We start from the raw sequence: 26,035 nt of genomic DNA on the forward strand, positions 1-26,035 counted from the left end.
CCTAAACTGTCGTTTGCATGACATCAGGTGCAGGACAGGTAAAGCCACAGCTGCAAAAGAACAACCAGGAGCCTTTGCATGCACTCTTAATTGTTCCTTTACAGCTGCAGCTTGCATTCAGCGCCACTTAAATTTAGAACCGAATGCCACTTGCTCTCCTTTTGGCAGGAATCAGAACCACTCTGGAGCTTTCCTATTTGTTGAGTAGGTGCATTTTCCAAGTAGGTGTGAACGGGGTTCCACCTGCTCATCTGGGGGACCACAGTACTCCCACCCAGGACTTACGAGTACAAGCAGCAGTTTCGTCCTCAGTGGGAGTCCGAAAGAAGTTTTCAAGGCAGGGGCAGCTTGTGGCAGCAGGAGAACTGGAGAAGCTGTTTGGAGGGCATTTGAGGCACTGGTCAGTCTTCAGCGAGTGGCGATAGAACCCTGGCTGACAGGCTGTGGAAAGGAGAAGCAGATTAAGTCCCAAGTAGCTAACTTAAGCAGATGCAAATAACCATACATTTTGGCTATACCCATTTCTTTTAAAATCCAGTTTAGGAATGCAATTATTTAGGAATACAACCACCCATCAAGAGGTGCAGAACCTTATCCCCCAAGATGTCTCCATACATGGGACATATCTTGTTTCTAACATCACAGAGGAGTTGGAGATCTTCATTCCTTGTCAAGGAACAACATCATCTCATACTTAAGTCCCCTTTGGATAATTTTCAATATCTATTCACCGCCACTTCTCTGCTCTCCCCATACTCTCTTCTTCATGCCCATATTCTCACCAACACCACCCAAAATGGATGGTCTGTCTCCTGCTACACTTTTACCCACCCAATTCTGGCTAGGTTTACACTTGGCTTTGTGCGTTGAGGTAGCAATGGGCTGCCGCTGGGAATTCTCAGCAGAAAGTGGAGCTCTGATTGGCTAGGTGTTGTGCACCAGGAGCCATGTTGGCTTGAGCCAAGCAGGAAGCTGTGGCTTTTAAGTGTCTGGGGCCTCGGGATGCCATTCCAGCAGTAGGTGAGAAACATGGGGCAAAGCGGTGTTGTTGGCAAAAATCCAGGCTCCGTTTATGCTACAATTTTGCTGGAGTGCCGGAAAAGCATATAATATGGTACTAGAGGCACTTGAGGGCCAAACTAGAAGGGGTTTGTCCTGTAGTTATTGTCAGGAGCTCAGCCTACACTCGAGTAGGACCCTGGCAGAGACACATATCCAACTGGCATGTTCGTTCCCTCCTGGTCGATCATTCAGGAGCTTCTATTTATTTTTTTTTAGGGGGTTTTTATTTACAATTTGCCCAATTAAATTTAAAGCATAATCACATAGTCACAAAATCAAAACAGTGTACTTGATACAAAAAAGGAAGAAGTGCACATATACCCTACCATAGTATTTTATGGAGTTTACCACATGGTTATTCAACAATGCAAACTGTTAGATTTTGGGTAAACTGTCCAAGTCAAAGGATGGGTTCTCTTTAAAAGCTATGATTCCACAGGAGAACAGGACAAGACTCTACATGGACATAGTACTGTCAACAAGCCTCTCCATATTTCTGAAAATCCAAGCACTTAGTTCAACCTGCATCTTAGTGCCAGCTTTAGTTCAAATTATTTGTTATCTAGTACACTTACTTACCTAGATCATTCAGGAGCTTCTAAAGCTTTCTTCAGCCCGAACATCACAGGGACCGATGCCAACTGACACCGGCACACTTAGACTTTGCACATGGCTCACACTTAGAGTTTGCACATGGCTTGCATAACAGACCTCAGCAACTCAGCATTTAGGCTAATCTACTTTATTTACATATAAAGACACACAGAGCATTGCAACATGGCTCCTTCTCTCCCTAGCATCAGACAGTAAAGAGAATGAACAAAGGACAATAGTCCCGCTTCACGGAACACAGTAACACAAACATCCTGTTTCCTTCACTTCCCACTCTGTGGAGTCAAAACATATACCGTCATGTGATAGACAACAATCCCATGACTGCAATCACAGAGCAGGAATTCTAACAGTTATACCTGGTGTGCATTTTGAAAATAAAAATAAACACTGCATGTCTGGTGAGCCACCAAAACAGAAGCATCGAGTGTGTGCCTGCAACTTTAACAATTTGCCCCTGCCATGGTCTCAGATAGAACTGGGAGTCTCTGCATCTTCCATTTGTAATGGGGACTGGAATTCTTATGGCTGCAAGTACATACTTGGAAGTTTATGGGTAATGAAACTGCTGAAATCTTAGAAGTGGCTGAAAACGATGTCCATTGATTTGGAGGAGTTCTGTTGGAAGCTGTGTTATATCAAATGCAGATGAGATGAGGAATGGCACTGACACTTTTCTTGAGGTGATTGATTTAGGATGGATATGACATTAATCTTGTCTTTGAATCGTATGCCTAGGATTCTCATCCTCTGCCCCCCCCTCTCTTTTTAAAGTAATTGTAGTTGTAGAAGAGGACAATGATCCATAACAGGACTTCAACCCACCTTATGTCTCTGTGGAAAACAGGTGGGCTACAATCAGTGTTCAAAACTCCCATTGTTCTAGGTGCATTTTGCGACTGGGAATTTCATTAGCGCGAGCAGTTTCTGAGTTCTGGGCGCAGTACTGCCCCTAAGATTTCAGATTAAAATTGCAGAGTGGAAGGAAAGGAGGACCTTTTTCTGCCTCTCCACTTCCAGCTACTCTCTCAAGACTGGAGAAGAGACCCTCTTAAGAATATTAGGGGGGTGGGCAGGGGAAGGACTAGACCATGTGAAAAATGAACACAATCTTTTAGCTGCAGTTCATTCATTTCCAGCTTTGTATTATTGTTATAAAAAAGGGCGCCTAGACATTCCGCTGGTGCACCCATAACCTATGCTGTAGTGGTGCAAGGTACTTTTAAGTATAATGTAGGGCAGCAGTAGCCAAGATGTCACCCTCCAAACGTTTTTGGACTACAACTCCCATCCTCTCTTGACTATTGATCATGGTGGCTGGGGCTGATGGGGGCTGGAATCTAGCTACATCTGGAAGACATCACATTGGCGATCACTGCTGTTAGGATCCCTTCGGAGTATAAAAACATTCAGCGAAATGCTGAAAAGCAGCTCTTCATTTATACAGAAAAGAGGTTCCCCTTGGGGACACGCCTCTGAGATTTGAGGTTAAAAGTTGCTCTTTTCCCTAGTGACTACAGTCCCTGCATCTCAAACCTGCTCCTGCATCTTCACAGTCCCATCCGGCTCTTGGTCACACTAAAGTGTGACAGAACATTCAGAACTGAATTTCATATATCAACACTGATTCCCCCCCCCCCCAAAAAAGCAGCTCTGTGCAGGAAGAATCAGGTTCCCAATCTCTTTAAAGCAATTAAAATCAGCATGTGTGCTCGCATGAACATCGATGCAAGCGGAACAGACACCCCCTCCCGGGAGATGGTGGACTCTCGTTTCTTGGAGGTTTTTTAAAGCAGAGGTTGGAGGGCCATCTGTCAAGTATGATCTAGCTGAGATTCCTGCATTGCAGGGGGTTGGGCTAGATGACCTGGGGGTCCCTTCCGACTCTAAGAATCATACTTTTGTCTCCACCTCACTTTCCCCAGTGCTTTGCCCAGTCTGTGCCCATAATTAGGAGGTCACCTCTCTGCAGCCTCATTTTTCTGGGGCACCTTTCCTTATCCTAAATGCCCCAATGTGTTTCTCTCACGTATTAACCGAGAGCCACCACTGTGCATGGCAGAGAACTGGCTCTTACTTCCGCAGACATGAAAACAGGGCGGGAAATTGTGTGGGTGTCACAAAGGGAGTGCTGCCAACCTGGGGAAGGAGCAAAGGTGAACTAGGAATGCAGGCAACAGGCGCCAACAGGATTATGTCACCACAGGGAGGGAATGGAATGGAAATCGGGCAAGAATTGGTTTTTAAAAAAACACAAAAACTACAAGGTAAACAGCAGGTGGCAGCACCCACTGTCCTATGAAAGCAGATGCTCCCTTCGGAGCCCTTTGTAATCTGAAGAGTGACATAAATATACCCATTTTTTCCCCAAGCCGCACTCACGAATTTGCCCAGATATTCTGATATTGGGTTAATTATTCCCTACCCCAATGGCATCCAGATTCACCACATGGTGGCAACCAATTGAAACTAGATCGTCTGGCGCCAAGTGTAAACCTGTCTCTGGAGGACTATACCACTTCGGAATGCGGTTGGGAGATTCCACAAGGTTGAATACTCCCTCACAAAGAAAGTAGGATTCCTGTACATTAAAAACAACAAGACTGCCAGCAAACTCCAACTTCTCCATATTTTTCCTTTGCACCCATATATACCTGCTGACTGAGGATTACATCAGATGAAGTAGACTACAGTCCACAAAACCTTATGCCATAATCTTTAAAGTGCCACAGCGCCTTTTGTCATTTTTTCCCTGCAACGGACTAACGCGGCTGTGACGTTACCAGATATGAGAGAGTGCTGGAGGGGAAATAGTTAAATAGGTTGCACAGATAGGACCCAGGGGGGTGGAGTCAGTGGGTCTATAAAGGAGTTCTGGGAGGAATTCTGGGAGTTAGTTCCTTGGGAGCTGTGGGTGGGTAGTTGGTGGGTTTTCGTGGGTTGGCTGGTTGGGAAAGGCAGTTGGTAATAGAGAGACAGTTAGGGCAGTTGGTCCTTGAGTGTGGGGTGGTAACAGAGAGAGAGAGAGGAACATAAGACTAAGAAAGTAAAGAGGAACACTGTTTGGAATGCTATAATAGTTTTGTTTTAAGTCTGAAATAAAATACACTCTTCTTTATGAATTGAAAAGCTGACTGAGACTGAAGTGATTTTACCAGGGAGGACCTGGTTGGTGGCAGCGGATTAGTGGTGTACGGGTCAATAGTCCGTGAGACGACCGGGGGGCTCCGTACAAATGCCACAGCGGTTAGCCGGTCTGGAAATCTTATCCTCCTTCCTGACCTGCTAGCTTTCCACACAGAAATTTATTTTCTCCTGGACCGTCGAGCATTTGGCTGTGTAAACCCTCGTTCGCTGTCTGGAGCGGTATAGTTCAGACAAAGGTTTATCGCCTCAGCGAAAACAAGATCTGAGGGATTCCTTTCTCATATGCAATGAATGCAGATGACTATACACTTTGAACCTACAGGAAAAGCGGAAGCATGCTATGAGCTGGAGGCCATCTGTAGTTCAACTCCTCCTCCAATGCCACCCACCTCTCCCCCCCCCCCCCCAGTTTCTGGGATTGCTCTACCTTGGAATACAGGAGCTAATTACTTCTGATTAAACTGGGATGGATTAATTCAGAGCAGACAGGTTTATTTCCTCGGAGGAACACATAAATTGCTGGGTGTTGTGCCTATGCTCAGTCAGTTTGCCCTGAGGTGAGCATTGCCTCTTACAAATAAGGCGCTCGGGTGTGTTTTGCGCATTATGCAGTGACCAACTCAAGTTTCCCACAGAACGTACACCTGACAACAACAGTGTTGTCTGGGGCTTGTTGTCAGGTGTACAGACAGTCCCAGATTTGCAGAAGCCGTCCTAATTTCTGATTTGATCCCGGAATGTCCCGCTTTTCCTTAGGACATCTCTATTTTCGTCAGAGAAATGTTGGAGGCTATGGAGTTATCTGACCCCCAAGCCATCTGAAGGCAGCTTCCCTGTATAGGGAAGCTTTTTAACGTTTAATATTTTATTATGCTTTTATATATGTCGGAAGCTACCCACAGTGGCTGGGGCAACCCAGTCAGATGGGCTGGGTAATAATAATACAGAGGTACCTCTGGTTGCGAACGGGATCCGTTCTGGAGTCCCATTTGCAACATGAGCAGAATGCAACCTGCGTTTGTGTGTGCATGGGTCACGATTCGCCGCTTCTGCACATGCACTTGACGCCATTTTGAGCATCTGCGCATGCACGAGTGGCGAAACCCGGAAGTAACCCTTTCCGGTACTTCTGGGTCGCCGTGAGACGCAACCTGAAAAGACGTAACCTGAACCAAACGTAACAAGTGGTATGAGTGTAAGAAGAAGGAGGAGGAGGAGGAGGAGGAATAGGGTGTTCCTATTTTTATTGGAGAAATGTTGGAGGGTATGCCATTATAAGAGGACAAGGGAGGCCTTCATGGTAAGTTCCGTCACCTGTTTTTCGAGAAAAATAGCACTGCAAAAACCTACACTGAATAGGGAGGGTCACAGGTTCTTTTTGTTCTGCAGTAGCTGCAGGGACAACTGGGTCTGATCCTGTGGCTTGCCAAGGGACTAAGCTCCTTAGGCAGACAGGAAATCGGGTGCAACCTGGGAAGGCTAAACATCAGGCAGAGACACCCCTCCCCGGTGTGGGGGTGGCAGACAGTGGCACCAGCTCAACTACCACCACCCAGCAATTATCTTTAACGAGGCCTGTATGGGCTCATTAAATCGAAGGAAGAGAAGGGAGCTTCCCACCTTAGCTCACTTAGAGCAGCAGAGCTAAGGTTCCCCGTTAGGGAAGGGAAGAACTTTTTCTGCCTAACCCCCCATGCTGCCTTTGTGCCCCACAAGCCGGCGGTTCCCACCTCCACTCAGACATGGCTCAATTGGTTAGGGTGTGGTGCTGATAATGCCAAGGTTGCAGGTTCGATCCCCGTAAGAGACAACTGCATATTCCTGCGTTTCAGGGGTTGGACTAGATGATCCTTAGAGTCATTTTTTACTCTACCATTCTATGATTCTATATGCAGGGTGGGGAGAAATGACCCCTCCCCTAGGTAGGGGGTCTGTTATCAAAGCTAAGCAGGTCTCAGCCTTGTCAACGCTTTGAATTGGGGGACTCCCCATCGCAAGCTGCTCTAACCTTCCCTACAGATAAATAAAGACAAAAATGTAATTACAGTGGTACCTCTGGTTGCGAACAGGATCCGTTCTGGAGCCCTGTTCGCATCATGCGCAGAACGCAGCCTGCACCTGCGGGTCGCGATTCGCCGCTTCTGCGCATGCGCGTGACATCATTCTGAGCATCTGCGCATGCGTGAGCGGCGAAATCCGGAAGTAACCCGTTCCGTTACTTCCGGGTCGCCGCGGGACGCAACCTGAAAAGACGTAACCTGAACCAAACGTAACAAGAGGTATGACTGTAAATGCTGTATATAAATTCACCTCTTGCCTCACAGCTCCTTATACTCTTTTAGAGGTCTGCACAATCTGCCATTTGAAAAAAGAAAGAAAAAAGAAATTTACCTCTGCAACTGAGACCGAAAGGCACTCACCCCAAGGAAGGAGTCAACATTCCCTTTTCAAGAGGAACACCACAGAGGCACTGACTCAATCCCTTGCTTTTCGCCCCTGTTCTTTTCTGTACCCACAGAAAAGGCCATGGCTGTGGTTGCGTCTATTCTGTATCAAGTACGAAAATGCCACACAATGTGCCAGGGGGCTCCAAATTCAGCTCCCCGAGAACCCCAGCTTTCATTTTAAACGAACAAAGGGCACATTTCTAGCATTTACGCTTGCAAAGACAAACTTGAAAGCAATGCCTAGTGAAACCTCCAGAGTCTAAGGAAGCTTCAATAGAACACCCATCACCGTAACTTTGAGGGGGTCCAATGTGAAACAGCAATAAACCTTAGATAGCAGTAATCTTCAGATATAGTTTTAATAAATTGCTAACCACAGTTTTGCCAAGGGTTTGTCAGTTATCCCATGGCATTAATTGACCAGAGCACCAGAAATCAGGGGCAGATTTATTACTTCACAGAAATACTGCTTATATATTTTTTTACCCTGAAAGTAAAAAAGGGTACAGATTTATTTTTAAATCGAAGCTGAAAATTCAGAGAAGAGGCTCAGAATACCTCTGAGATGATTAAGGATAGACCTGTAGGTCAAGGCTATGATGAAAGCCTGGCTCAGTATGTCTTTCTGTGTTCAAAAGAAGGGAGTTGTTGCTGTTGCTGTTTTAATTTATATACCACCCTATATCTGGAGGTTTCAGGGTGGTTCATAGAACAAAATCCAAATAGAAAACTACAAAATATATAATCAAAATCAAAACAACAACCCAATAACCCCCCCCAAAAAACCCACATTTTAAAAGGGCATAGGATGTCAATCAAATCAACCAAATACCTGGTTAAAAAGGTATTCTAGCTCTGAAAAGCTCAATATCTGCCTCTTCCCAATGGTCAAGCTAATGCAAAACAAACTATGCAAATTAAGTTTGCATATATATTGCATAATTTGGACAGGTTACACAGAACCCTGTGTGCAACAATTTATTTATTTATTTAACAAAATGTATATCCTGCCTGAATGTCATAAAACCACTAGGCAGTTTACAAAGAAATATTAAAATTATCAGTAAAAACAGTTCAAAACATTTAAAAATAATTAATAATTTAATGTGTGTGTGTGTGTATACACACCCTGCAACAATTATGTGTCTGGAATCTCAAGACAGGCTCACCTAAACAAAAATGTTTTAAGTAGGCACTGATAAGAGTACAGCGAAGGCACCTGCCTAATGACTACAGGAAGGGAGTTCTGCCACGCTAAAAGACCCATTTCATACAACTATGGAATGAGTATTATGTGGCACCAGTGACAATGCCAGTTCTGCAGATCAAGGCGGTCAAGTAGACACATGTGGCATAAGGCAGGCATGGACAAACTTGGCCTTTCAGCTGTTTTGGGACTACAATTCCCACCATCCCTGACCACTGATCCTGTTAGATAGAGATGATGGGAGTTGTAGTCCCAAAACAGCTGGAGGGCCAAGTTTGGCATAAGGCAATCCTGCAGGTACACTGTTCTCAAGCTCTTATAGAGCGAAAAATACGGTACTTGTCCCCCCCCCCATCTATTCCACACACAATCTAGATCTATTGCATATTTATTTGCCCCTGAAAAGCGCAAGATGGTGGGTGGTTTATCTCCCACCAATAGTGGGGAGCAATATGTGGCTTCTGCACAGGGCAATCCAACATAGGATCTCTGTGTTATACAGGTGGGCTGTCAATCACAATGGTTGACATTGTGTGTATGCACATGTGTGTGAGCAGTCACACACAGTTTTTAAGATGGTGCTTTCATGATGCTGTCCGCATTCGCCTTTTCAAACCATCCGCCATGCCATGAAGGGAAATGGTTTCTTTTGTTCAGAAAGGGCTCTTGCCAGCTCCCAAGGACGCACAATAAAAGGCATGCAGATTTGGCTGTTCTCCTGGTATCTGTCTCTGTCCCAGGTGTCTCAGACTGGCAGCAGACCTGAGTGTTCACTTCTAAGATCAGGTCTGGATCCAAACCTTTTGCTGGAGCCACCCAGTGTTGGCAGAGTGCCAGAGGTACTCCTTTTGGCCTTTGTTCCAGGATCAGGGTGGCGTCACCAGCTCCAAACAGGAGCACACACAGAGCTGAAGTGTGGGACGGGACGCGAGGGGGTTGTTCAGCTCTGACCTTTGCTCTGACTTGGGGTGGGCAGAGAAGATGGAAACACTAAGGGAAGTATTCTTTAATTTGGGTTGCCATGGAGGGTGAGCCCAGGGCTGCCTCCTTATGAAAGGAAGTGGCAGATCTAGCTAATAAGGCTAGCTAGCTGTGATCATAGCTGCTGTCTGTTCTGTGCTTTAACTTGCAAGAAATAAAATTTAAAAACGTTTACATAAATGTACTCTTATGTGCGGCTTTCCTTGTGCTTGAACTGCAGTTTGCGACAAGTCCGATGTGTACCTATTGGTATTTAAAGTCCTTACCGTATTTTTTGCTCTCTAAGACTCACTTTTTCCCTCCTAAAAAGTAAGGGGAAATGTGTGTGCGTCTTATGGAGCGAATGCAGGCTGCGCAGCTATCACAGAAGCCAGAACTGCAAGAGGGATTGCTGCTTTCACTGCGCAGCGATCCCTCTTGCTGTTCTGGCTTCTGAGATTCAGAATTTGTTTGTTTGTTTGTTTTCCTCCTCCAAAAACTAGGTGCGTCTTGTGGTCTGGTGCGTCTTATAGAGCGAAAAATACAGTACTCCATCTCCATTGATTCTAGAATAAAACGCTGTTTGTGCACAGCCTAAAACTGGCAGTTTTCATGTGTCAATTGCCATTGTTCCATGTGCCCTTTCTCTTCAGGAAGGCCTCCATTTTTATTTTGCCCCCCAAGTCCACTAACTCATCCCCACAGGTTTGAGAAACTGGGACAATTCCTTGAACTCGCAGTCTGAAGCCACCTCTGCCTTTGTCTTTGCCTGAACTGGGTAAGGGAGTAGCTTGTGTGTCAGCTACTACCTGGGCGGGTGCAGTGAGGACCTGCCTGGGCAGGATGGGTTCCCTGTCCCATTCCAAGGGACGGCTCCCAACCCAGGAGGGTGGAATGAAAGCAGTAATGCTAGCAGCTAAGTGGAAAAACTGGCTGAGCTGTGGAAGCAGAGGGGCAGGGAAGGGTGGATGTCTGGAAGTTTTTCTCAGTTCTTCAGCTAGCAAGGCAAGGCAGAGAAGTGCAAGGACTATCAGGCCTTAAGCAGTTGCCCTGGAACTTCCAAGTGGTGCACAGAGCAGCCTAATGAGAAATCCAAAAGGGAACATCCTGAGGAATTTTTGTCAATATATATTACCTTCCCTACACCTCATCACTGTGAATACCAGCTCATAGCTGAAATGTTGGGAGAGAGCAGATTGTAGACTAAAGAATTAGGTTTAGGTGGAAGTCATTTTCTGTCGTAAGAGAGGAAGCTGCCTTATAACCAGGTTGGGCTTTTTGTCTGCTTAGCCCAATAAAGGTAAAGGGACCTCTGACCATTAGGTCCAGTCGTGGCTGACTCTGGGGTTGCGGCGCTCATCTTGCTTTATTGGCCGAGGGAGCCGGCGTACAGCTTCCGGGTCATGATGAACCAGAGCAGCGCATGGAAACGCCGTTTACCTTCCCGCCAGAGTGGTACCTATTTATCTACTTGCACTTGACGTGCTTTCGAACTGCTAGGTTGGCAGGAGATTCAAACTGTCGCGGGGATTCAAACCGCTGACCTTCTGATCGGAAAGTCCTAGGCTCTGTGGTTTAGTCCACAGCGCCACCCGCGTCCCTTTTGCTTAGCCCAGTATTGTCTACTAGTTGTACTGGCTGGTGGTGGCTCTCTCTCCAGAGCCCCCAGGTCTTGCATGATGCCTGATCCCTTTTTTTAAGTGAAGATGCCATGGTTTGAACGAGGGATACTATGCATATACTCATCTTCCGAGACATATCCCCTTGACTTAGATGCACTAGTTGGTACTTCAAAAGCAATTTGAGGACCAGCTACGTTTTTTACAGCATGCTTGTTGTGTGTGTGTGTGTGTGTGTGTGTGTGTGTGTGTGTGTGTGTTTATAGTAGACTGCTTAGGGCAAACAAATATTTCATTGGCTGCCTTTAAAGGTTTGTGACTGTGTTCCCTTTTGCCTTTTTTCTCATGGCCTCTGGTTGAAACAAGTAGAACATAATAAAAATATATCCTACTAGTGCTGGGAAGGAGAGTTGGGTTTTCCTGCCTGAGCTTCCAAAACGCTTCAGGGCGGCCCTGCAGATATAGGTGGCCTATACGGCAATACCATCCTGACCCAACTCCTACACCCAAGGGGTGCCCAGTTTAAAGAACTGGGAGACACTCATCGAGTGAATCAGTCTCAGTCACACACTTCTACGTCCCAGAAACTGGCTCCAAAACTTGGAAGGAAATAAAAAGCAGGTGGAAGGACAGGTATGTCAAACTAGTCTACTTACTTTATAGTCAGAGGGAGAGTGAAACAGAAAGACAACCTGGGAGTTGCGCTTGACGTATAAACAGCAATGGGAGTCAGATAAGCTGATGCGCCCCAGTGAACTGCGTGCAATGAGTAAACTTTCCACACCTTCCACCCTGTGAACTCTGGTGTGCTTCTATCCCAAGATCTCCTCAGGTACCCGCCTCCTAGCTTGCGCCATTATGTACTTACCAACACACCTCCCGCCATCCTCCTCGAAGCCGGCGATGCACACGCAGCGGCCCACCAGGACCAGCCATTCCCCATCAGGACTGCAGTGCATCTTCGGCGGAAGCCCGCCGTCCTCAACCGCATTCTTTAAGCAGACACCGGACACTTCTTCCAGTCCCCCAGAAACTGCTAGCTTCTCTGGGAAGTGGGCCAGTCCGCGCACAATGTCGGAGCAGGTCTTGTAGTAAACTCTCACGGAAACCAAGGCAACGCAAGCCCCCGAGTTCTGAAAGGCCAGGTAGAAGCCGCGTTGCTGCAGGTTGTCTATGTGGCAGACTTCCATGTTCAGCTGCATGTCACGTGTCATGATGTCCTGTGCCGTGAAACTCCGGTCTCCTGCCACAGTGTTGATCTGCAGGAGGAGAAAATGGGCATGAAGTTTGCACATATTCAGCAGAATCAATTTTAAGCGCCAACTTTCCCCTGTAATATACAACTTAAGAAGAAGAAGAAGAGTTTGGATTTGATATCCCGCTTTATCACTACCCGAAGGAGTCTCAAAGCAGCTAACATTCTCCTTTCCCTTCCTCCCCCACAACAAACACTCTGTGAGGTGAGTGGGGCTGAGAGACTTCAAAGAAGTGTGACTGGCCCAAGGTCACCCAGCAGCTGCATGTGGAGGAGCGGAGACGCGAACCCGGTTCCCCAGATTACGAGTCCACCGCTCTTAACCACTACACCACACGGCAGGTGAAGGTTTCACACATCTCAATGTTCACCTATATGCAAAAACTCCCACTATTTGTTTATTATTTATTAAATTAATGTACTGCAACTTCATCCGAGGACCACAGGGTAGTTCGTAGAAAATTGAAAAGACAAAAATACATAATATGGTAACAAACTAAAAACAACTCTCTCTCCAGTTTTAAAGACCCAGGGTTTCCCGGATCTCCAGCTGCTGTTGGACTACAATTCCCATTGACTACTTTCCTACAGCAAGACTACGTAGCGAAACCTGCTGGGAATAAAGAACAATTCATTCAACTTCTATCTCTCTGGTTTGGATGTACTGTATTATATTTACATAATGATCATAAACGTTTCAGAGTATGAGTCAAAGAAAAACTGGTTTGAAAACTGTATCGCAGGTCAAATGGAATGCAAATAATAATTCATAACATTATCAGCAAGTAGATAATAAGCACACATAGGATATCAGAGCCTGTATCATCCTTAAAAAAAAATCAAGAAAGAAGATCTGAAGTTTACATAATTGGTTTGTCAGACCTGTGTCCGGCAGGTTCTGACAGGTACCTTTAATTATATAATGGAAATATTTAGAAGAAAGACACCAGCAGGATCACTCCAGACGAGTGGGACTTGCCCATACTTGTTGCACTCTAGATTTTATTGGCTAAAATCCAGAGTCCATCAAGTCCAGCGTCCTGTGGTCAGCCAGATTGCCTCCAGGCAATCCACAAGTAGGGCAAGAAGGCAACGTCCCTGGAGTTCGTCCTCCAGCAACTAATATACAAAGATACACTGCCTCTCAACATTGAGGTTCCATTTAGCTATCATGTCTAATGGTGTGTTCGGTTCTGCACACCCTTCTAGAACAGGCTGATAAACAGCTAAGCTGCAATCTTACATAAGTAATCTCTGCTGAAAACAAAGAGACTTCCTTCGGAGCAGACATGCATAGGATTGCACTAGGAGGCTGCTCTGACAATTTTTCTTTTTAGAGGGAGGAGAGAGGAGGGGGTTGAGCTGCCCTGACAATATACCCAATATTCACAGGCCGTAAAGAGCCCACTGTGCAGCTGTGTGGAATGTGGCTCTTGCACAGGTAAAGGTAAAGGGACCCCTGACCATTAGGTCCAGTCGTGACCAACTCTGGGGTTGCGGCGCTCATCTCACTTTATTGGCCGAGGGAGCCAGCGTACAGCTTCCGGGTCATGTGGCCAGCATGACTAAGCCGCTTCTGGCAAACCAGAAACGCCGTTTACCTTCCCGCCAGAGCGGTACCTATTTATCTACTTGCACTTTGACATGCTTTCAAACTGCTAGGTTGGCAGGAGCAGGGACCGAGCAACGGGAGCTCACCCCATCTTGGGGATTCGAACCACCGACCTTCTGATCAGCAAGTCCTAGGCTTTGTGGTTTAACCCACAGCGCCACCCGCATCTCGTACCACAACCCAAATACAGGAAAGCATAATGCTGCAGTGAGAGAGGCCCAATGCCTAGACCTGTGCCTCCCAGACTTGGATCACCAGCTGTTTTTGGACTACAACTCCCATCATCCCTAGCTAGCATGATCAGCGGTCAGGGATGATGGGAACTGTAGTCCGAAAACAGCTGAAGACTCAAGTTTGGGAAACACTGGCCTGGATCCACCTCCTTAGCTGTGGGGAAATGACCCCAAAATGCTAAAACATGAAGCAGGAGTGTAGGAGGCGCCCTAACTTGGGAAGAGTTTGCATGGAAATTGAGGCAGAATACTTCCCAGGTTGAGGTGTTTCAAATCAAATTATCAAGCTAACACTGGTCAAAAAGGAGCAACTGCACATCAACTCCTTAAGGCAAAAATTGTCAGACCCCAGCTCCAAACAGTCTCAATCAGCTTAGCCAATAGTTGGGGGTGGTTGGAATTCGGCTGCAAGAACATCTGGAGAGCCACATGCCCCCCCCCACTTCTAATTTAAAGTATTATTTTCACAGAACTGTAATGAAGAGGGACTTGGCTGCACAACCTTCACCAAGACGAAGGGAGATGCACAAGAGGACAGTCTTGCTTTTGTACACCACTCCTTCATTTCAGTAGAGCTTGTGCAAATAATACTTCCCTACTCCTTTTTAAAGCAGGTGTGCCTAACTTCTGGCCCTCCAGATCTTGTTGGACTACAACTCCCATCATCCCTGGCCATGGACCATGTTATGGCCATTGAACATGTCCTAGGCCCTTTTAAAAATGTGGCTCTTTTGGGGACGGGTTATTGGGTTGTTGTATTTATTTTGATTATATATATTGTGGTTTTTATGTTGATATTTTCTGTGAACCGCCCTGAGACCTCCGTGTATAGGGCGGTATATAAATTCAACAAAGAAGGAGGAGGAGGAGGAGGAAGGGCTTTTTCACACAACTGTAGAGTTGCAATGCAGGAATCTTTTTGCCCAAGGTGGGGCTCAAACCCACGACCCTGAGAGTCTCACGCTCTACCAACTGAGCTGATGGTAACTGGGAGTCTAATGAAATCTGGAAGGCCACAGGTTAGCCACCTCCATTTTAAAGCTTTGCCTAAGCCCCCAGCATAACTTATCTCTTCTCCTTGTTTGGCTTCTGCAGGGTAAGATCTTGCATCTTCCCCACCTTTGCTCTTCAGATCAAATGACGCACTTATTTGCTTCACATTGACCACTAATTTCCTTGCCTGACTGGCTTCTCTTTCCACAATTCTTATGGGCCATCCACCTTCCAGCTGTGGTTCTGTCTTTGATTATAGTGCTGCCTGCAGTGTTAGATAAGTGCTATTTGCTCATTTAACCCATCCACAGGGACAGGTTGGTTGGTTTGTTGTCTCGCTTAAAAAACAAAACAAAAAATGAATTATTACGATTAATCTGAAAAATGCTCCAGGCAGGGAAGGAAATAACTTTTATTATGGTGTCTTGGGAATCCAGCAAATCAGCACTCAGCCAGAGGTGGAACCCACTGAGGTGTGCCGGCGGCGGGGAGTGTCCCAGGGGTGTGCGCCAGCAGTGGTGTGCGTCCCAGAGGAGTGCGCTGGCAGCGGGGAGCATCCCAGGGGGGTTCGCTGGCAGTGGCGAGCGTCCCAGAGGGGCACCACCCGCGGCGGTCACCCCCCCTCAAGGATGACATCTGGGGTGCGCTGCCCCCACCTTTCTCCGCCTCTGCACTCAGCACAGCCTCTTCTGCTTCAGATTGACAGGACTCGTCGTTCCTTCCAGACTTGATCCTCAAGAGAAGAGGATCTCTTGAGTGAGGAGAAGATTGTACATTTGCAACCGTTGACAACAGCGGCTCCTGTTTGCAGGAGTCTCTTCTGAAAGGCAAGAGTGGCCTCTTTTTGGAGAGGTATTCCATGCCGCCTTCTATAAAAGGCATCCCTGTCTTTGTGGAATACCTGACAATCTTTAATTGTGGTCAAATAATATGCAGTCAGAACCAGCCAAATGAAGAACAACTGGTATATTTTGTATTTTTTCCCCTGTCTGAAAAGTGTCTGCCTCCGAGATGCATTTTTTCCTTAATCTGACTGAAGAGCACATTGGTGCAAATAGCTCCCCACTTGTCCATCTGTTTGCAAGCAAGTTGTTATGAGCATCTGATCCCTGTGGTATTTGCACTTTTGGATGCTCTGATTCCCAAGGATTTGGCTTCACTCCAAGCATCACTGGAATTCAGGGGTTTCCACACTGAAAATGCTCCTGAAAACCTTGGCTAAGGGCCCCTTCGCATGGTATATTTTAAAATGCAAATCTAAGATCTTTTAAACATACACATAGAATGTGACTGTGACAAATTAAAGCGTACAGAAACAGATTATCAAAAAACATAGCTGTCAACTTTCAGATTTAAAAATAAGGGATCAGCAGCCTCACCTGTCCCGGAGACAGTCTACGGAATATCTAACAATCCGGGATAGCAGCGGGAAGCAGCGGGAAACGGTGCTGAAATAAGGGAATTTCCCGCAAGAAAAGGGAAGGTTGACAGCTATGTCAAAAAAAACCTGTGACTGGCCATAGCTCCTTGCTGTGTACACTCTGTGTCAAACAAAGGTCGACTCATGTGTAATGTGTAAAAAGATCCTCAGGGTTTGTCCATACTTCTGCTTGTCCCAAGCCTAGAAAGGATGGGTCCGAGTGGTTTTCTTCTTAATCCACGCTTTCTAGGCATGGGTCCAAGTGGTTTCCCCCTTTCTCTGCTCCTTTTCGACTGAAAACTTGCTCTTTAGTGATAAAACATGAATTGCTGATTGCTCCAATTGAGTGCATAAGAGTGGTTCCCCCACACCCCGCAGGGAAAGCAACAGAACAAGAGGAAATGTGGAAAATGTTGTACCAAGTAATGTTGTACACAGCATTCCCCACCCCTTTCATTATAAGGCTCTCCTGTTTGCATCACAGCTGAAAACTGGAGCTTTGCGGAACAGAAATCCAAGGGACACTGCTACAAGGGCAGTGGGCTCAGTACTGACTCCAAAGAGTGCTCATTCCTGAGAAAATTTATCTGGGTGGGCCCATATAGTAATGTCTACTTCCACACCCTGTGCAAGCTTTATGGCCTTGCTCCACCTTGGGTTTTTTGGGGTTCTTTTGCTTGCTTCCTGCCACATCCCTACCCACAGCCTTTACTCTTGCAACTCAGCCACCCAAAGGACTCCTGTTCTCCCAAACCAGGGGTCTGCAACCTTTAAGACAAAAAGAGCCACTTGGACCCGTTTCCGAAGGGGAAAAAAACTGGGAGCCGCAAAACCACTGCGACATTTGAAACAAATATATCTCCGGAGCCGCGATCTGACAGCGGGCGGGAAGGTGACGTCGGGACGGTGCGTGACTAACGCACGCACCGCCCCCATGCGACGTCACAGCCAGTACAGCGCCCGCCACAGTGGGGAGTGTGGGGGCGCACAATGCGCCTCCTCCCCTTGCTAGTATCCGCCCTGGAGCCGCGGCAAAGGTGTAAAAGAGCCACATGCGGCTCCGGAGCCGCGGGTTGCAGACCCCTGTCCCAAACCATTCTGCTCATTCTCATCTCTCCTTCCCCTCTGCTGTTGTTTAGACTGGGTGTTCCTTCTGCTCTTGAGTAAGCCAAGTTTTGAAAACTTTCTGTAGCTCTGCAACCCCTGCTGACCTTGGTGAAGAGAGCGCGGCGGAACTGGATTCCAACATCTTGCTCCGACTCCATGTAGTAGAGGTTGAACGTCTCCTTGCAATTGACCGCCTCTCCTTTGAAGCTCTTGCAGTCCCGGATGGTGAATTTCAGCTCCACGTAGATGCGGGAAAAGGCTTCGGCTCGGAATATCCAGTTGGTCCGCAGCCAGTGGTCAGTATCGCCTTCCGAGAGGACGCTGCAGTCTTGATACATGTACATCGGAGTGCCATTTACGATCTCCTGCACCTCACTCCACTGGGGGGAAAGAGAGAGAGGATGGGGGAAGAGTCATGTTAGCCGAGAGTTTTATCAGGCTGTCAAAGAAGTCATGCTTTTCACATTTCCAGGCAGGTTATGGCTGCTTCCAGCCGCTTCCTACAACCCCTTTTGGAGGGGCAGGATCCTTTCCCCCCGCAGGCCACAAGCCTATGGCTCACAGCACCTACAACTGGCTCCCTGCCAACAGAAGGGTGTGCATCCAGCACAACGCTCCAAGCCTTCCAGTTCTGAGGTGCTGGATTGCTAGTCACCCAGCCTGCCCTGCAGGAATCGACAAGGTCTCTTATCTATGAATCACCAGGGCTTTCCTGAATTAAGAAGTTCAGAAAGAGGAAGTTCTTTGCAGGGTGTGGGAAAGAGCATAAGTTTTATATAGGTTCATGTGGGTGGGTAAGTATATCCTCTTTGTGAATTACTGCATTAATCTAAGCACAGAAAGCAAATTTCATTGAAGAAATGAGTGTGTGTCATGTATGTGTGTTGCAAGTTGAGATACACAGGTTTTCGACTATCTGTATACCAAAGGCACATACTGTGTAGCATTGCTGTTTTTAATTAGAGCTATAGATTTATTAGAAAAGACAAGATCAATCCTCCTTCTTCTGGGAGAAAATTTTAGTCTAAGTATTGTGTTTAAAGCGGGCATCCATGTGGGGGGAAAATCCATTTAAAATGCAATTGCAGGCAGGAAAAGATACAACAATAACAGCACAACAGATTTATTTCCTGTGTGCCTTCTCCTTCATATTGGCTTCCACTGGAGACAAACAAGTTTATTACGAATGCTAGCATTGCCAAGCCACAGTTGTTGTCCTTGCCAGAAGGAAGAAGCTGGATTCCAGGGCTTATTGCCACTACAGATTCATATTTGTTGGTTCTGGCAACCCTGAAAAATCTGGGGGGTTGTAATTCGGGGATTACGAGACTTCTCTATTAGATCTCACTAGCCCCTCTCGTGCAAATGAAAGGAATTACTATTTAAATAGTCTGAAGAGTGTAAGGTAAATGTAGCTGTCTGCATATTACTTTGCCACAGTGATAGAAGCTGCTTCAATATAAGACAACGGGCCAAGTTACAATTTTGTATTCTTCCGAGACCTTTGAGAGAACCCTACTTCAGATTGAAGCAATCAAGCAAAGGCACTCCCTTGAAAATTACTTCTCTGGTTCTATTTCAAAAGAGCTTGTGATTTAAGACCACCACCCGCTATCAGGAATTTTGTAATTTTGGCACAGCCCCTAAAGGGTTATTTTAAAAGGGAGCATTAGGCAAATGAACTCTAAATTGTGCAATTGCTGTCTTTTGATGAACTTCTCCCTGCATGCAGAGACAACATCTGTGGTGTTTGGGGGGGGGGGGCTGCTAACAGACAAATGAGCCGTGGTGACTCTGTGGAGTCACTTTTGGATATTGCACCCCACTTGTCTTTCTTCCACAATCCTAGTCTAGAGTGAGGGCACGCTGCTTCTCTTAGGTAACACAAAAGCAAGGCAAATGATACCTGATAAGGTTGATAAAGTTATGGATGACACGTCAAGGGAAGCTGGGGAAGAATTTGTTGGCAGGATAAGAAACAGATTAACCAGGTTTGTTATCCCACACAAGTCACTCAATCTGAGCTCATTTGCTTAGCTGCTTCCTGTAGAAAGAATCACCTGCCCTTAATGGCTAAGGCTCAAGCATCAGATTGATTCATATCAGGATGCGCAGCAAGGCAGGGCTCATAATCTGGCAGCAGAGCACATCCTGCACATATAGATGGCGCCAGATGAAATCACAGGTATTTCTAAGTATAGCCTTTCAGGTCGGAAGGCTGGGAAAGAAGTTTGCAGCACACCTTGGATTTACATAGTGCCTTTTCCAGGATTTGGATTTAACGATCATTTCCAGGAAAAGGATTTAATATATTTATCGTTTATTTTTATTTAAAGTATTTTTAATAGCATCCTCCAATAAAATTCCCAGGACAGTTTACAAGAATGAATGAAAGAACTGAACTGTAGACACAAAGGGATATAGTAGGCTTATAAAACTTATAAAAGCGGCACAAAACAATACTCAATATTAAAATCTGATGGTAAAATAAAAAGGCATTTGCTAGACACAAAAGAGACAAGAAGGAAGGTGCCAAGCAAGTTTTTCTGGGCATATCTTTCCATAACTGGGCCACCAAAGCTCAGTAGCCCATCTAAGAGCCATCCATCTCTACTCAGATGGCAGGGGCACCCATAGGAGAACCTAGATTGAAGTCCTTAGTGCAGGGCAGTGGTTCTCAAGCTTTTTATCTGGGCCACACTTTCAGATTAAAAATTTGCTCGTGCCAGAGAAAATTTTTTTACTGATAGGAAATACATTGAAAAACAAAAAGAAACAATTCCCAGCAGTGCTTGACTTATAACATAGAACACATCAGGCCTCAACAATTCACCTAACAGCTCAGGACCAGACAGAATTATGGACATTTCCATAGACTGATCTATTTCCGTAGAATAGCGGGTATGAGTGATTTTTTTTCCTTCAAAGTGTTTTGCAAACATGTCATATCAGAGAGCCTCAAAGGGTTCCTTAACATCAGCAGATGGACCAGATTCCAAAAGCTTTTGGAAAAGCCTAGCTGGGGCTTCTGCAATGCAGTAGGATCAGAGTGTGGTTAAGACTCATGAATTTCCCTAGCAGAAATCTCACCCCGGTCATTCTCTTAGGTCCTGCTTTGAGGCTTCCCACATGCATCTGGTTGGTCAAATGTGAGAACAGGATGCCCAACCAGATGGACTGAGGAGATTTCACCCCTCCCATACCCAAGAATCTCCTGATCATCTCCTGATGATCACTGCTGACTCTCCACAGAGGAGGAGGCGTGTCCTGCCTATCTACTTATTCTGCCCAGCAACATATCACTGTGTGAGAGAGAGAGTCAGTCAGTCAGTGTATCGGAGAGAGTGAGAGTGTTAGAGATCCTAGAGATAAGACTGCTGCTAAGAGCAGCTGCAGACTCTCAGTGTAGCATTGATTTATGCTTAGAATATTCAGCTCTGTATATAGTTTTGTATCATAGTTGTAGTTACAGAATAAAAGGAAGATATTCTACAGAGCTGCTCTCCGAGTGGTTTATACTCTGCAAGACTCTGCAAAACTCTGCTGCGCAACGACTGTATTATTGAGACAGTGAATCCGGTGCTCTCAGCTCTAAGCTGTGAGTCCACAGCACTGTGACCTGTTCCTGTGAGAAAGGAGGTCTCTGGCGGTGCTACCCAGCTCGCCTAGCCCAGTCGGGGTTGAGGTGCATGAGTCCAGTTGGTGCACTGGCTCTAGGGGGATGCTGACATGGACCACTTGGTCTTATGTTCTAAATCTAAAAAAGACCTGAGTGGCCTTAGACAGCCACTCACCTACAGTAATGCAAGTACAGAACTGCCCGCCTTACAGTGCTAAGAATTTCCTAGGTGATGTTTTTGAATTTGAATACTCTCTCTGCATAAGCATAATGATGCTTTCCTGTAAGTGATAGTTATCCTTTCAAGTGCAGTCATAACTAGGGCTGCAAGCTGCAATTCATTTAATCAAGAGATTAATCAACCCAAGGCTTAGCTGCTTGATTAGTGGGAGCCAATTTCAATTGATGAGGGAAATTTTAATTGATGGATCTGCAGGTTTTAGGAACATATCTCTTGTCGCGTCACGCCCTCCACTTCTTTTGAGGCCCCTCTTCTGTTACTGTAAAAGGGAGTGAGAATTAAAAATGTAAAGATGACCCTTCTAATAGTGAGATTTTATTAATTAAATTTCTAGTTATTTTACATTTCGTTCAATGTCTCAAAAGGCTCCTACACTGAAATAGTGGCAATATGCATGCTTAAAAAAAATTAAACGTAACTGATGAATCATTTATTAATTTTAAATCAACTAATTATTATTTAATTGGTTGACAACATTAGTAATAACTGCCAAGGTGCACAAAAGAGTTAATATGTGTCTTAAGGATCATGAATATGAAGACCACATCCTGTTACTATTTATTTACAGTATCTAGAATTCCAACAACTAAAAACAATTACTACTGGGTGTTAATGTAAACACTGCTTATGCTCTATCACTGTCTCCAACAGTGGCCTAGAGGACATCCTTGGAAGGCACAAAAGCAGAGCATGAAAAGGAAATTATTGGAATTATTGATGAATGCCATAAGAAATGATATTAAAATAAAAGGTATCTCATTAGGGGGATTTACAGATCATGTCATAAGGAAATCATTATATAAAACAAGGACAAAATATAAGGATCTCCTAGAACCGAAAACACCATGGTGGGCATCACCTCTAGAAGCAATTACAATAAAAAAGAAAAATATGGAATTAGAATGGGCCACATATAAAGATCTGATCAGGGGGAAAGACAATAAATTGGTAATTAAAGATTATGAGGAAATTAAACAACACCTTACGGGTCAGATCCAATACCATCAATTGCATGAAATGTTCAGGACAGATAAGAAAAAAGGTTTCTCAAACAAACCTTCATTATTAGAAAAAGTGTTATTACAAAAGAAAACCAAGGTAATATCAAAAATGTATGATACATTATTGGAGTGGGAGGTCAAAGAGGAACAGGTCAAGGAGATAATGATCAAGTGGGCTTTAGATATTGGGAAAACCATTAACTTAACAGCATGGGAAGAAGTATGGAGAAAGAACTTGAAATTTACAGCCTGTGAAGTATTGAGGGAAAACCTAATCGAGATGTTTTATAGATGGTACTTAACACCTACCAAAGTAGCTAAAAAGTATAAGACAAAAACAAATCTGTGCTGGAGGTGTGGTAAAACAGAGGGGACATTTATACGTGGTTGGTCGACCTGTGAAAAAATCAAAAGCTTCTGGAACACAGTGTATGATGAGCTTAAAAAAATGTTTAAGTATAACTTTATGAAAAATACAGAAGCCTTTCTACTAGGGATAACGGACACAGGTATAGCAAGAGAAGATCAGAAAATATTCCTCTATGCCACAGAAGCGGCAAGGATCCTAATTGCTAAAACCTGGAAAAAAGAAACTGTGCCAACAAAAAAGGAATGGCAAGATAAACTCTTAGAGTATATTGAACTGGCTAGATTAACAGAGGCAATTAGAGACCACACTAGACAAGAGTTTCAAAAAGCATGGGGGAAATGCAGAGAATACTTCACAAAACAGTGCTCTAAAATACATACCTGGACTTGTTTCAATTAATGTCTGCAGGAGACTTTGTGGATATTTAAGTTATAATTAGAAAAATCTTAATAATTATTCATAAAGGAAACAGTTTCTAATAAGTAAATAAGGAGGCCAGATACAGGATAAAGGAAGTCTTTTATTTGGTTGTTTGTATTGTTGTATGTTATGCTCAAAGGGACGCGGGTGGCGCTGTGGGTTAAACCACAGAGCCGAGGGCTTGCCGAACAGAAGGTCGGCGGTTCGAATCCCCGCAACGGGGTGAGCTCCCATTGCTCGGTCCCTGCTCCTGTCAACCTAGCAGTTCGAAAGCACGTCAAAGTGCAAGTAGATAAATAGGTACCGCTCCGGCGGGAAGGTAAACAGCGTTTCCGTGCGCTGCTATGGTTCGCCAAAAGTGGCTTAGTCATGCTGGCCACATGACCCGGAAGCTGTACGCCGGCTCCCTCGGCCAATAAAGCGAGATGAGTGCCGCAACCCCAGAGTCGATCACGACTGGACCTAATGGTCAGGGGTCCCTTTACCTTTATAGTGCGCTGTAGGGTTCTATCTAGATTTCTTTTTCTTTCCCTGCACCTGGGGACAGGTACAGTGGATATAAATATCTCCATTCCAACATTCCCTGTTAACTGGTATTCCAAAGTAGAGTGCTTCTGAACATAGCTGACACATGAGTTAAGACATTAGCAGAATCCACAACCTATATGGAAGCTAATGATGTGGAATGAAACCACACTAGAGGAGGAATGTAGAACAAGCCCCCTCATCCCCCCCCCCCATTTTAATTAGGAATCTGAGATTGCTAAGCAAGCATCTCAGGTCCTTAGAGACTGCCAAATTGCATCGCACTCCTTGTTGATTTGGTGACCTGCCCGGAATACAATGGGTGAGGCTTGGCTTGCTTACTTTGAACTTCCAGCCTTTCCTGCTTCTCAAGTGTACAGCAGATGCAAGCCAAACCTGCTGAGCTATTAAAGTCTGGAGTATCTAAATTGAATAATGCATGTCCCGAAAACATGCAGGGCCATTAAACTGGTAAGTTACAGTGATGACAAAGTAATAACCCCGACTAGTCAATCTCTTGACTTATCTACATAGCTGTTATCCTGTCCCTAAAACACCATCATCTGGCACACAGAACACTGTCTGCGAATGCTGAAGTAGTTACTCCTGACTTGGTGGAGACACGTTTTCTGCTTCTCAATATTTTGGTTCAAGCCCCCGGGTGGGATCCTCTGCCAGAAGGAAAGAAGCTGCATGGGGAGTCCACAGCTGTGTGCCAGGGAGCACACCTTGTACACATAAGAACTGGTGTGGTGGTAAAGCGATTACAGATTCAAACCCAGTTTCAAATCCACACTCAGCTGGGAAGCTTTGGCCAGCCACTGTCTCTTGGCTTAATCTATTTCACAGGATTGTTGAGGAAATAAAACAGGGCTGGAGGAGAACCATGAAAGTCACTCTGTTCTCCTTGGGGGACAGAGTGGGGTTAAAATGTACAAAGATCCCATGTTCAAACCCTGGCAATTCCAGTCAAGAAGGATCTCGACTAGCAGTCCAGAGAATGAGCTCTTTCCCTGAAGACTTAAGAGAGATGCAACTAAAGGCTGCATTGATCCTTGGCCTACACTCTGGGGACTCCCTACCAGAAATGGATGTAGTCAGGGCTTTTTTTCAGCTAGAATTTGCCAGAACTCAGTTCCAGCACCTCTCAGGTGGGCACCATTACCAATATAAGAGAACAAGGGAGGCCTTCATGGCAAGTCCTAGCACCTCTTTTCCTAGAAAAACAGCAATGAGTGTGGCAAAAAGTGTGTGTGAACACCCCACATTCTTGCACACAAGCACGTTCCGGTACACGCCTCCTCCTCAGGTGATCTGTGTTATCATCCCCTTTCCCACTCATCAAAGGATATATGAATAGGGGGTGGGCGATTTGCATCTCTATGAGGGTGCTGGGTTGTTAAACATCACTGTCCACTCCTGAGTTGTGCCTCTTTAATTTTTTGTTGTTTCTCTTAAAGGTAAAGGGTAAAGGGACCCCTGACCATTAGGTCCAGTCGTGGCGGACTCTGGGGTTGCGGCGCTCATCTCGCTTTATTGGCCGAGGGAGCCGGCGTACAGCTTCTGGGTCATGTGGCCAGCATGACTAAGCCGCTTCTGGCGAACCAGAGCAGCGCACAGAAACACCATTTACCTTCCCACCGGAGTGGTACCTATTTATCTGCTTGCACTTTGCTGTGCTTTCGAACTGCTAGGTGGGCAGGAGCAGGACAGAGCAACGGGAGCTCACCCTGTCACAGGGATTCGAACCGCCAACCTTCTGATCAGCAAGTCCTAGGCTCTGTGGTTTAACCCACAGCGCCACCCACGTCCCTCGTTGTTTCTCTTAGCATAGAGTTAATTGGTAAGACAGGGGAGGAGGGCAGAAAAATCACTTTGAGGGGCTAAATCAGGCCCCCAGACTGGGGGTTAGCCACCCCTGCAGTAGGAGCAGGATTCTGACCACTGGGGCTGGTGGGGCAGAAGGCAGGGCTGCCAACTGCAGGTAGAGGTAGTGGTAGCTGGAAGTCACAATTGGCAGAGCAATTACACAGACACAGAGTTTAAGCAGAGAGGGAGAGATTGGGGAAACAGACGTTATGGAGAAAAAGACTAATGGGTCTGGGGGAGTGCTGTGCTGCAATAAAGGAAGCCTTTTTTTTATCAGCACAGAAACCAAAACATCTCATCCTTCTCCTTCTTTAAA

At 45.6% G+C, this 26,035-nt stretch overlaps 1 protein-coding gene across 1 annotated transcript in view; it reads right to left on the bottom strand.

The window, feature by feature from the left end:
- The window catches only part of EPHA1 (EPH receptor A1), an 80,082-nt gene that overhangs the window by 21,680 nt on the left and 32,367 nt on the right, over positions 1-26,035 (bottom strand). Inside the window, exons 3-5 of the mRNA XM_083481409.1 lie at positions 17,779-18,054; positions 11,923-12,313; positions 286-441 (exon numbers count right to left, since the gene is read on the bottom strand). Of these exons, the coding sequence (XP_083337535.1) occupies positions 286-441; positions 11,923-12,313; positions 17,779-18,054 (823 nt within the window). The remainder of the gene's footprint in view (positions 1-285; positions 442-11,922; positions 12,314-17,778; positions 18,055-26,035) is intronic.

The sequence above is a fragment of the Podarcis liolepis genome (assembly GCF_965112155.1).
Source record: "Podarcis liolepis genome assembly, chromosome: 17".
Lineage (NCBI taxonomy): Eukaryota > Metazoa > Chordata > Lepidosauria > Squamata > Lacertidae > Podarcis > Podarcis liolepis.